The sequence below is a fragment of the Nicotiana attenuata genome, unplaced genomic scaffold (assembly GCF_001879085.1).
Source record: "Nicotiana attenuata strain UT unplaced genomic scaffold, NIATTr2, whole genome shotgun sequence".
In the NCBI taxonomy this organism is placed as follows: Eukaryota; Viridiplantae; Streptophyta; class Magnoliopsida; order Solanales; family Solanaceae; genus Nicotiana; species Nicotiana attenuata.
In genome coordinates, this window is record NW_017671579.1 from 227,347 (window position 1) to 239,972 (window position 12,626).

The following is a 12,626-nucleotide window of genomic DNA, read 5'->3' on the forward strand; positions in this document are numbered from 1 at the left end:
TTTTTTTGGCAGAATATGCATATTTTTAGAATTTGCAGCAATTTCAGATACATATAGGTGGAACATGATATTTTGTTTCTTAGATTCATTATTAGAATGTATTATATTGGTAATAAATTGTTTGTGCTGAAAATTAGTCTACAATTATAAATCAGACATTCGAAATAAAGTAGAAATAAAATTACAACACATAATCGCTACAAGTAGATAGTTTCATCTATTTGAGGATTGCTGAAAATTAATAAACAATTGATAAAGTAACATTAGAAACAGAAAAAGAAATAAGGGTACTGTGCAAATTGTTTCACGTGGATAGTTTTATCTATTTGAAAATTTTGGAGCAGAGAAGAGGAAGCATAAAAATAAAATCAATTATACATATGTTACCTTTGCATCTTGTAAAATCAACTCTATAGAATATGGTATTTCAGGCTTAAATGATCTGGGATTTTCCACATACTACTCTAACTTTCAAATTTCATTCATCGAGTTGCTTGAAATTTGTCTAATATCATGAAGTTTTGTCGCTATATTTGCAAAGTTCTGTATTCTGAGCAAAGAAAAAAAGGAATAGAAAAGAAATTGAAAGGATGAGCCGCATAAAAAAGATTATTTGTAGTTATGGAGAAAGTGGAGAAGTTATGGAGGATGCCCACGTTTGAGGGTTAGTTTTATTTTTAATTGAATTTTCAGGTTTAACAAATTAAAAATAAAAAAAAACAGCCCAACAAACATGGGACTCAATAAAACGTGTAGATATAAACTGAATTGGAAGTTTCAAAATTTTTGTTAAAAAAAAACAGCCCAACAAGTGAGGGACTCAGATGTTGAAACTGAATTAGCATATTTGAAATTTTGTATTTTAAATTATTGTTTAACCTCCAAATTAGTTGGAGACTTGTCCTAAAATTGGACACATGTTTAATTATTGTTTTAACACTTGTCATAATAATATGAATTTGCTTCTCTTATTCTATATAGATAGATTCGACGTGTAATTCGTATAGTGTATTATGTATATGGATAAGTTGACGGTTAGTAAGAAAATAATGTAGTTAAGACTTTTGAAGTATGCACAAAGGATTTATATATGACACAAACTAATTTGGGATTCAGGGGCAGTTGGATTTGATATTCATTGATTTTATTAATCTCTTTCTGTTGTGTTTAATTCTTTTTCTCTATTTCATCTCATAGCGATTGAGCTAGTGTACTTAGGGCGTTTGATGTGCTTAAATGTGTTTGAGAACTGGTCTCATTTTGATCAATCAGATTCAAGGAAGCCAAAATATGAGATCAACAATCAATATTAGCTTATTCTTGAAATTGTAGCTTGATTGTTTCAGGGCTTTGCTATTATTTGATGCAAAAAAGGAAAGTTTTTAGGGGTTTTAGGAGCGGGATTGATATTGAGGATTCATATAGACGAATCAATTACTTTCAATTAAGCTGTAGTAGTAGTTGTTGTTGTTGGATGAACAAGAAACTTTTTTTTTGATGACCCTGCAATAGTAACCTATAGCTAATTATTTCTCCATTGGCTTGTTTCTTGGCTTCAGCCTCTAATGGCAATTGGAAAACTCACTTGTTGCATTTGGCTGAATATTTATTTAATTTGATAGTAAGGCTTTTGACTAAGGATGATTCATTGTCATAGGTTCAATCGGTCTTTCAACTTTTGGGTGGATATGAGTATTCTCAGGGCATGCAAACTGTAGGTTTGGCAAGTCCAAACCAGGAGGTATCCTTTTATATGCAAGTTTCTTCTTTTGGTTTGCTTCTGCACCCTTGTAATATTTGGCTTCCTTTTGCCTTAGGACTCTGTGGACTATCCATTGCTCTGTGCAGATCCAAAAAGACTTGAATCCCTCATTAGATTTCGTGAAAAGAGGAAAAGGCGATGCTATGGAAAGAAAATCAGATACGATGTCCGCCAAGAAGTTGCTTTTAGGTAAATTGACTGATTTACTGCCTAGATGGAATTTCTATCTCCTTTATTTTGTTTCAAGAAGAGCAGAAATTTTAATAGTTCAGTGAACTTATACACATGCTTTCTCTATGAAATTAAGCCCTATCAGGGCCAGTCCGATGTTGTCAACAAAACCAAAAGTTCTACCACTGACGGTAAGTGAGGTCAATCTCCTAATTCCTAGGCATGCAGTGATGAACAACACATTACTCGCTGACAGAAATTGCAAGACTGCAAAATAAAAAATAGATTGCAATCACATTTACAAATCAAAGCTTTTGCATACAAAGTTTACATGACTTTAACTGGATAAGTTTGTTCGGTACCTCCATGACTTGATGAAACCATTTTTACTAAATTAGTCTCCACGAAACCATTATTACTATATAAGCCTCCCATTACCTTGTGTTTATATGTGAGTGTTCTTCTGGCTATCTTCCTTATTTCTCATACTTTATTATTGGGAAACCATGATTCTGTCTTTCGTTTTTAATTTGGACGAAAAAATAATTAGTGATGTATTTCACATTCAGTTTCCTGTAGCAAACAACTACTGTTAGATTATTGCCAAATTCTGATGCTTGGAAACTTCTTCCTTCTAGAACTTTTCTCTTTTGATTTAGGGAAATAAAATGGTCAAAGATAGTTTTGCTTGATCCAATTAAGTGGGGACGTCCAGTCTCGAGCCAAAATTATTTGAACTGGCTGTGTAATATGCTAGGAGAAATACACTGAGTTACTTCTGTAAGTAAACCGAGTGTGTTGATTGACGAAGATGTACTATTTTTAATCATAGTCATATGGCATTCTGCAACAACACTGGAATCATCAAAGAAAATTGTTTTAGAAAGTTGATTCTGAAAAGTAACACTCCCGATGATTATGACATTTCCGTTCATTACATGTTTTTTAGCATATAAGATGATCTGCAAGAATTTCATTGCTCTAAGAAGTGAAATGCTCCCTTCCCTGACCCCACTTGTGGGATTTCACTAGGTTTTTTGTTGTTGTTGTTGTAAGAAGTGAAATGCTGCAATACGAGGCAAAACATTTCCTAAGTGACAATATCTCTTGTACACAGACACACATATCTATCACCTTGGCACCTTCCACAGTTTTTCGTCCTTGGTAATTGGTATAGCAGGTTGTGGAATGTCAACAAAATATGGTAGGTTTAACAGCTGTTCTACTATTTCAGTTTGATTTTCTTCTGCTTCTTATTCACGTTTATCCATAATCAGGATGCAGCGCAAGAATGGACAATTTGCTCGAAAAGGCTCAGGTGAACCAAAACAGGATGACAACCCACCAGAAGAAACTTGGTATGCTTTGGAGTATGAGCAAGAGTCCTGCTTTTTTCTTGAAGAATATTCTCCTCAAAAAAATTAGTTGATGTGTATGTTTGGTTAGTGTTTAACTACTTTTGCATGCAAGAAATAGTTGGTTGATGTTGGGTGTGTTATTTTGCAAGCTATAAGTCTCTGCTCACCGATGTTCTGGCTTCTACTTGGTCTTTTAACCATCACCTTTCTAGCACTATTCTTCTCTTCTTAATTTTGATGATTAATTGTTTACCCAAAACAATAGTGTCTTTGAAAATGTTAATTCTCTCTTTCTTTCTTTATCATTTCTTAGGTGCATCCATTGTGGAACTAGTTCAAAGGACACCCCTATGATGAGGCGTGGTCCTGCTGGCCCAAGGACTCTTTGCAATGCATGTGGCCTCACTTGGGCAAATAAGGTTGGCATGTCAAGCACCAATTGTTTACGCAAGGGCTTCCCTCTTCATTTACATTATCTTCTCTCTTTGCTACCAGACATCCTGTTAAATTACTAGGATTTGGTCTATATAGAAAAAATGGAGTCCATACCTGGTAGGAGTAGGAAACAGATAGTGACTTGTCTTCCAAATACCAAGTCTGAAAGTATATTAAACCAAATCTAATCCTTGTTCTATTTTATTAAAAAGGTAACAATGATATTCTTCAGCACCCAAAAAACAGGGCTGGTATCTAATATTTGCAAGTACAGCCCCTGAAAATCTTACAGAGAATAAAAAAGGTCTAGTAGTGATTCTGCATCACCTATCAACTGTTCTTTACAGTAAAAATGAAAAAGAGAAATACAAGAACTCTTGATTTTCTGTGTTGAACTGCTCTTGCCTTCAAAACATCTTGCATTCCTCTCCTGCCAAACTGTCCACCATATGCAAGCTGGAACAATCTTCCACCATTCCTTGTGACAGGTTCTTCCCCTAATACTGTTCCAACTGCATATCAGGCCAATGGTGTCTTTGGGCATCACCCAAACAGTACCAGCTAGTGCTATAAAGAGCTGCCAAAGTTGTCTAGTAATAACACAATGTAAGAAAAGATGCTCATTGGTTTCATCTTCCTGTTGACATAGAAAGCATGTAGAGCTGGTCTGAATACCTCTTCTTTGGAGAATTTCTAGAGTGAGGCAGGCTTTTCTTGCCACTAACCATGAAAAGCAAATAACTTTGAATGGTACTTTGATCTTCCAAATCTTTTTCCAAGACCAAGGATAGTTGGGGTGTCCTCTAGATGATAGACAGTTGTATGCTGCCTTGACTGTAAATTTAGAGCCATCTTTGATAATTGATACACGGCTCCTCTAATATACTTTTGAACAATTTCTTGTTAGGAAGAAAACAGTTATAACCTATTGCTCCTTACTTCTTATTCTATCACTCTGCAGGGGATCATGAGGAATCTCTATACGGCATCCTATGATAATACACTGCTCACAGAACCAGAGGTAATTGGTTTATTGGTTTCTGAATAGTGGTCCTATGTTGCTGTAAAAATTGAATTTTTTTAAAGCTATTTTGCATGGCCTACTTCTTAATCCATGTAGGATGAAGATCATAGCAACTCTGACTATGGAGCTCCTCCCCGTTATCTCTCTTGTCAAGTTTCTTCCTCGGCCAGTGATTCCTCCGATTTGGCAGCTCAACAATGACTTTGCTGCCTTAGAAAGAGAGTCATAGTACATCAATATGTCATCTGATCATCCGACTGAAGGATTTCATGTACTTATTACAGGTACATTTCATCACCATAACTTTTTGAACAGCTTGACGATACTGTTGAGAATTTTCACTAATTTTCGCCTTTCTTTTGAAGTTTATATTGACAGATTAACAACTTAGCGAGAATTTACTGGTGAAAGCAAAGGATTTGTCTTGCCCTTGTAAATATACCAGTGTAGATTAGCTCTTGTTACTTATGCAGCATCTAGATTGAACTTCTCAGTAACATTAACAAAAGTCTTTTAACCTTTAGTATATCTAACTTTCCCTCTTTGGGTAATCAGAGTTGTATTAGTTACAAACTAGAGATGAATGATCGCATTATCCACATTCTTCTCGTATACACAATGTATATTTTATTTTCGTATCCTTGACTCGCCCTGCTTCTGCCAAGGAGTGAGTAGAGAAAAAGAATACTCTATTTTAAAAATTTACCCTTTGATTGTACTGTATATTATTTGCTGTTATTGTTATTGGTGTATAACAAGAGGAATTTAACCTACAGAAAACTGTCTACAAGATATTCCAAAGTGTGTAAGTGGTTTGGATAGGGTTGTCATAGTAAATTCTGTTAGGCAGTTCCTTCTCTCTTCGAGTGCATTTGCTAGCTTTTCATCTTTTGGAATACTTGTTCCGTCCCATTTTATACGATGTCGTTTGATTGGGCATATAGTTTAAAAAGGAAAGAAAGATTTTTGAAATTTATGATCTAAAACTAGTTATAAACACACTAGGTGGGGGCGGCCATGCCAGCACCGGCACAACATTATTTAATATTGTATGATTTTTAATTGCAGATCTAATAGAAATTGATGGTAAGTGTGGAATCAAATAGACAATATTGCATGTTAACACTCTGTTTGGATCATTGTTCCCTATCGTTTTATAATGTATTGTATTGTATTGTATCGTATTGTACTGTATCGTTTTATGAATACAATGTTTGGATAGATTGTATTGTTTGTTATTGTTAAATAATATTTTGTTGTTTGGTTTGACTGTATCGTACTGTACTGTAACTGATAAGTTTACTAAAATACCCTTCATTGTTTAAATATTAAATTTATCAAAATTATGTATAAAAATAATTTTAAAAAACAAAACAAAAGAAGGCAAAATACAATAAGGAAGCAGAACAAAGGAGCGAGACAGAAAAAGACAAAACAAAGGAGCACAACTAATTAGAATTGAGTTACAAGCAAATTAGGAGAAAAAAATAAAACAGGAGGCAACAAAACACCTTTTAACATTGGTCTGGAAAAAAACAAAGTAGGTTATAAGTTGGAGATTTGGAGCTAAAATATAAAAAAGATAAAGGGTAAAATAGAATTATGGAGTAATAAGTTAGGGTATAATTGGAAAGAAAAATAGGAAACAATCCCACCACACCAAATCGGTTGTTTCAAAAAAGGGGACTTTTCATTGTTCCGGAACAATGGATTTAACAATACAATACAACCAATTTTAATGAAACAATCAAAACAAACATTGTTTTGGGATAATAATACAATACAATACAACGAGGAACAACCATCCAAACAAGCTGTAATTGATATATACCTATTTACATACATTTTGATCAAATAATATATTATTTACATCCATGAGAGCATCATATTAAGGGATGCTCATGTATGGAATCACTATTTACATATGAGACTTTTTCATTCCTATACCATATATGAAACCTTATTACCAAAAATGTGCATAGTTTCATATTTACCCGCCATGTTCACAGTTTTTCTACAATTATTATACCATTCATTAAATACTAATTATTAGGAACTGATTCCTTCCTAATTCCTTAACAGTTTTTGCTTTTGACTGGTAAAGATTCCGTGCACCATCGAATTGCCGTAGACGCCCTTCATCCCTGTTTTATTTTTTTCTTTATTGACTTTATGAAGCTGAACATTAAAGGAAAGGAAAAGATACCGAACAATTACTTTATATTGACTTTATGAAACTGAACATTACAATCAACATCTCAGAACAATTAACTTTATTTATATCTTTATCATTTGTAAAAGTAATTTAGAAAATCTACGAAATCATTAGTAATTTGCCAGATCATTAATACAGAAAATTATCCAAATATCATATATATATCCGACTTCTCTCTACATCTCTCTCTATTTCTCAATCGCAAATTTCAGTAATACAAAGCAAATGAAAAGAGAGCATCAATTCCACCATTGACAACCATTAAAAGGCTTGAAAGCTTTGAATTCAAATTTGGGTTTTCAAAAATCATTATTTGTTTAGATTGGGTGTTGTTGAAAATAATCGGGAATATGGTTTGGAGTTTATATCTCAATTTTGAGGGGTTTTGGTGAAGATTAAACTTGGTTTTGACTGAATTTCAGATTGAAACTCGAAGAAGAAGACATATTGCAGAAGTTGTAGATAAATTGTAGATTATTTGTATTCTGATTGTAGATGCTTTATTTTTTGTTTTCACAAATAAAAAACGGCCAAAACTTCTACAAATCTTCTGAAAAAACGCAATTATGTCAAAAATCTCAATTATGCTACAATTGAATGGGAATTGGGATATAAAAATTAAATGTACCAGTTTGTAGATATTTTGTAGATAAATTGTAGATTATTTGTATTCTAATTGTACATGCTTTGTTTTCTGTTTTCACAAATCAAAAACGACTAAAACTTCTACAAATCTTCTGCAAAAAACGCAATTATGTCGAAAATCCCAATTAAACTACAATCAAATGAGAATTGGGATATTAAAATTCAATATACCCATTTTGTAGATGAATTGTAGATTATTTGTATTCTGATTGTAGAGGCATTGTTTTCAATTGTAGATGCATTTTTACGTTCCTATGCCACATAGGAATTTTTACATTCTTCAATAGTTGTCAAGAAGATGTAGTTGATACACTAATGTTCTGGTTCTTTTACTTTATGGCTTTGGACTAAAAGATAAACTGATAATTAATAATCCATAGTGGAAATATTAATATGTAATTAAATAAAGAAACAAACAAATATTTGTTTATCAAACTTAAATTTAGATTTTACAAAATTAATACTCTCCATCACATGGTTGTACGTAGCCCAATGGTACAACTAGAATATAAAAATGATTGTGATATCTGCTCTTCAATTTTCTACAAAATTTGAATTCTCGATCCATGAAAAGGTGTACGTATTATATTACTCAGCATTCCTTCGTCATTGTCATTTAAAAAAATTTATGAGTTTGACTCAATTAGGTGACATATTTTAATATGTTAACAAAAACTGCTCAAGGTAAGGATGCTATAGCTTTTTAGGTTAAAATACACTATGGTATAGAATTGGTAATTTGGTATACTAAGTGTAATTAAGTCAAACCTTAAACATTGAGGGTAATAAGGTTTCCTATGTGGCATAGGAATGTAAAAATTCCTTTACATATTAGCTGAAGGTGGGGCGTTGTGTATGCGGTATTTGGTCTTCTTTCTGCTCTTCTTTTTAGTAGTTCTTGACCAAAAAAATCTGTAAATAAATAAATAAATATATTATATTTCATAGTCAAATTAGAAGCTAACATATCTTCAAGGCAAATTTTGTGTTCACCTTTAATCTGGATATAAGAAAAGAACCTATAGCAACTAAGGGCAAATAACCCCCCCAAAAAAAAACACTTAGCCAAGAAGATTAATTTGGTGAGTTGGTAATTAAGCTAAGCATGTACAGGAAGACAAATGAAAGCAGAAAAACATGTGGAGTAATTAATTGGTTGCTTCATTAGCGTACAAAATATTAATGATTGTAACATCTTAACAAATGTTTTATTATATTAAGAAGGAAATTATCTGCAAAACCCCATACTATTGTTCACAAAGTTCTAAAGCAGTCGGATCAAAATCTAGGTTTCAGCTATCTACTTCTTTAGGTTGATTCTCTAATATGCTCTCTTAAAATTGATCATATCGTGGGATGAATCACACAATACATTACAGTCTCAAAATACTATCAAATAGGAAACCTGCAATTGTAAAGTATAACATTTTTCATGAAAAGTTCAAAAGAAAAAAGCAAGCAAACAGAGGATTAAAATGATGAGCAAGACATTTCAGCAAACAACTTTTGCTCAAAGGCAACATTAACATTGGCAGTTGCTTAAAGTGTAGTTGGAATCTTTAAAATGTTGAAATACTTGAAGTATAAGCTCAAACCGAACACTAAACTTACAAGTTCCTGGTAACTATGCATACAGAGAGTATAAGAGGCTTTCTAGAACAAAGTCATATGCTAATTATGTATTCATGAAGTAAATTTGTCCTAAAAGCTCACTCCGGCACGAATATGTGGCAGTTTTTCCCTGCCCCTAGTTACGACTACGTCTTTCTTGTTCATCTTCGTATATTAATTTTTTATATGATCCAACTAATCCCTAATAGTTAAAACATGATATCCTATAATCTATCTCAAGTATGTTTGTTGATACATTTTGTCAAAAGAGTACGTTTATAAAGCGATAGATTCAAGTATTATCGATTAAGGAGAATGAAAATTCCTGCCAACTATAGCAATAACTGCTGGAAATCCAGTAGCACTTGCAACTTGACTATGCATTAGCAGATTTACCTTGTGCGAAGGGAGAAATGACTATATCTTGTTATAGAAAATTATAAAGAGTGATGACGTCATAACCAACATAAAAGGTCATTTCCCTTGCCTTCAAATTTTAGGAATTAAAAGACCCACTAATATGCCAAAAACACAATAATAGGAGAATCCAGATAAAACTGTAAGCAAATATTACCACATATTACATTTGTTTTTTCTTTACAAATTGCAGCATGGTATCCTACGATATAAATTATGATAGGATAGGTATTTCAAGATAACACTGGACTAACATAAGAGGTTTTAAACTTTTGTTTCAGTGTGGTCAAAGTTCTTTTTATCGGGGGACATATCTAGTTTAAGAACAATGATAGTTTATGTATAACAAAATCAGGCTACATATGAACTTGATCAAGTTCTATATTTATTATATAAGGTACATAAGTACCTTAAAAATATTGTTTGTTAATTTTGGCAGCAAAGTGTGAACGCTGAAAGAATTATTGCAAAACTGATTTCATGTTAATAAGAATAATTTTGTTCATGAAACAACTCCAAATACCACCAAATTTATGATAGACTCATCCATCTAGCAGCAAATTCCCAGAACAGCAATAAAGTTTTCCTTAGAATAAAATAAATAATATATAAAAAATAGATATATGAGATTCCTGTTAAGGAAAGAAAGTAGGCCAGTGATCACGCCCAACTATGCCTTATAAAAAGGACAATGCGGTCGCTGCAAATATAATCCGGTTTACAAGTCCGGAGTCGATATCCCACAGAGAGTTAACCTATCAGTTGCAACCTTCAGACCCACCAAGTCTTCAGAATCAGCTTCCCAAATATTTAAATTCTCAATTGAGTGTTCTTTACTAACTAACTTTCAAGTAACTACAATGCTATAACTAATAAAAAGGATTGTAAACAATTATGAGAAAAAGCTAAGGCAATGATTTCCCCTATTGATGGAATCCCTTCTGTTTATGCTCATACAAATTCACCCACACACCTCTATCAATCATGAACCCTAATCTTACCGCAAATCTCTCCCGAGTAATCACAGTAATCTACTATTGCACTCTTCCGAGATACACTAGCTTGCTTTATTTAGCACAATTCACTTTAGATTGCACCCAAGGCTTCGTTATTCCTAATCCCGCCTTTAAACCCGCAATTATAGATTCCTCTAATAATCTAGGAGTGGTGTTGTTCAACAAAACCCTAAATATGCACTCTTTTCCAAGTTATGCACACTAAATAGGCACAGCTAATTGAGGATCCTGTCAATTAACTACAACGAACACGAAGTTGAACAAATAAAGATTAAACTAGCAATTTGTATTCACATAAACAAGAAGTTCATCACCCAATAGGTTCCATCAAAGCCTTAGACAAGAAATTTAGCTACTCATAGTTATGGGAGAATAAACTAAACTTGAATTCATCATAAAATCAAAAGAAAAGAAGAAAGATGTTTAGAGTACTTTTTCACAACTGTTCTCTTTGCTAAGAAACCTAAAAAATCAATATATGCCTCTCTTGGGCGAAGTCTAGTGTTTAAAATAGGGTTTTGGTCTAAAAATCCCGTGTTTTACACTTTGGTCCCCGAAGTTTCTGTGTCCACCGCGGTTCTACCGCGATCGCGGTAGAACCGCGGTAAAATACCCTCGCGGATCTTCAATTGTTCAGATACTACCTTCCACCGCGGTTTCACCGCGGTCGCGGTGGAACCGCGGTAGACCCTGTATCCGGGCAATTTGGCCTGTTTTGAATGGGTCACTTGAGAAATGCAACAATTAGCTTTTTTTTCATCAATAGTTGACTCCAAACTGCTCCTTAGCTTTCCTTACACCTATATCACCTGCAAATCATGAAAAGTACCAATAAGAGCATTTTGTTGTCATTTTTCCACATTAAAGTTCACAAGAAGGTGGTTATTCGGTGCGTGATTATAGTCAAATTCACCTATTATCAGCCAGTAGTATTAGTAACTCAATTCAAGAGTTTCACTAACATTAGCATAAAATCTTAGAGCAGCATACTTAATCATAGAAAACATGCTTAAGCTTTACATAATTTACCTTAAATCAACAAATATTAATAGCTTTAAAGGTAAGATGGTGAGCCATAACAGAGCTAAAAGTGTTAAAGTTCAACTGCAACAAAGAGAGAAACCTAAAGGTCAAAGAGGACATAAAAGTTCTCACTCTTGTCAAAACTAACTATATCATTACTAAGAATTGCATTTCAGAACCTCGTCTTTTTTGTTTCTTCTACTAATAAGACAAAAAATTATTTTCTAGCGAATGGTATCAAAAGCTTTAAAGTAAGAAGCTGGTCAGAAAGTTTACCTTTTGATTAGAAGGCTACTGAATAACACAAGAACACAACAACCACAATAGATCGCAAGCACTGCAATAACAAAGAAAGTAAATCGGGGGAGATATAGTATCAGTAATAGATAACTCCAACCAAAATAGAGGATAAAGATGAAAAGTTAGAACATCCTAAGAGTTAGAAGGAGTCGTGCATGTGATGATCAAATAACAACCAGTTTGATCACACTATCTCTACCACTTGCGTAAGATAAGGCACCTCGCAAATAATTTCAGAAGTAAAAACTTTAAATAAGAACTCGTGACAAAATACAATTTTGCGACTTTATCATTATAATAAGTAAAATTTAGTGACCATACATGATATTAATCCGTTCTTGTTCGTATTAAGTTGAATTTGTTGAAATTTTGTGAAGTCGTAATTGTAATTTTGAGGTGTGAAAACTCTACACAATAAATCAAGTTACTGAAGCATTAGACCCTATGTTGAAAGATGATTTTCCAGCAGAAGAGGAATCAAAAGTCCTAAAAGCGGGGTTATTATGCACTGAAGCTTCTGTCGCTTTAAGACCATCACTCACAGAAGTTGTCCAAATGTTAACATGTGAAGATTATCAAATTCCAGAACCATGCCAACCATCTTTCTTAAATTCAAGTTTATTAGCTAGCCCCTCTCTCAAATCCAGCA

At 33.3% G+C, this 12,626-nt stretch overlaps 1 protein-coding gene across 2 annotated transcripts in view; it reads left to right on the forward strand.

Moving 5' to 3' along the window:
- The window catches only part of LOC109209087 (GATA transcription factor 25-like), a 9,796-nt gene extending 4,434 nt beyond the window's left edge, over nt 1-5,362 (forward strand). Inside the window, exons 2-9 of one of the 2 annotated variants that reach the window (XM_019372269.1) lie at nt 1,658-1,741; nt 1,818-1,951; nt 3,051-3,137; nt 3,211-3,291; nt 3,605-3,710; nt 4,688-4,747; nt 4,847-5,034; nt 5,116-5,362. In XM_019372269.1, coding sequence (XP_019227814.1) covers nt 1,658-1,741; nt 1,818-1,951; nt 3,051-3,137; nt 3,211-3,291; nt 3,605-3,710; nt 4,688-4,747; nt 4,847-4,951 — 657 coding nt within the window. In that variant the 3' untranslated portion in view covers nt 4,952-5,034; nt 5,116-5,362. The remainder of the gene's footprint in view (nt 1-1,657; nt 1,742-1,817; nt 1,952-3,050; nt 3,138-3,210; nt 3,292-3,604; nt 3,711-4,687; nt 4,748-4,846; nt 5,035-5,115) is intronic. The other variant, XM_019372270.1, reaches the window with a different exon arrangement.
- Nucleotides 5,363-12,626: the final 7,264 nt, after the last annotated feature.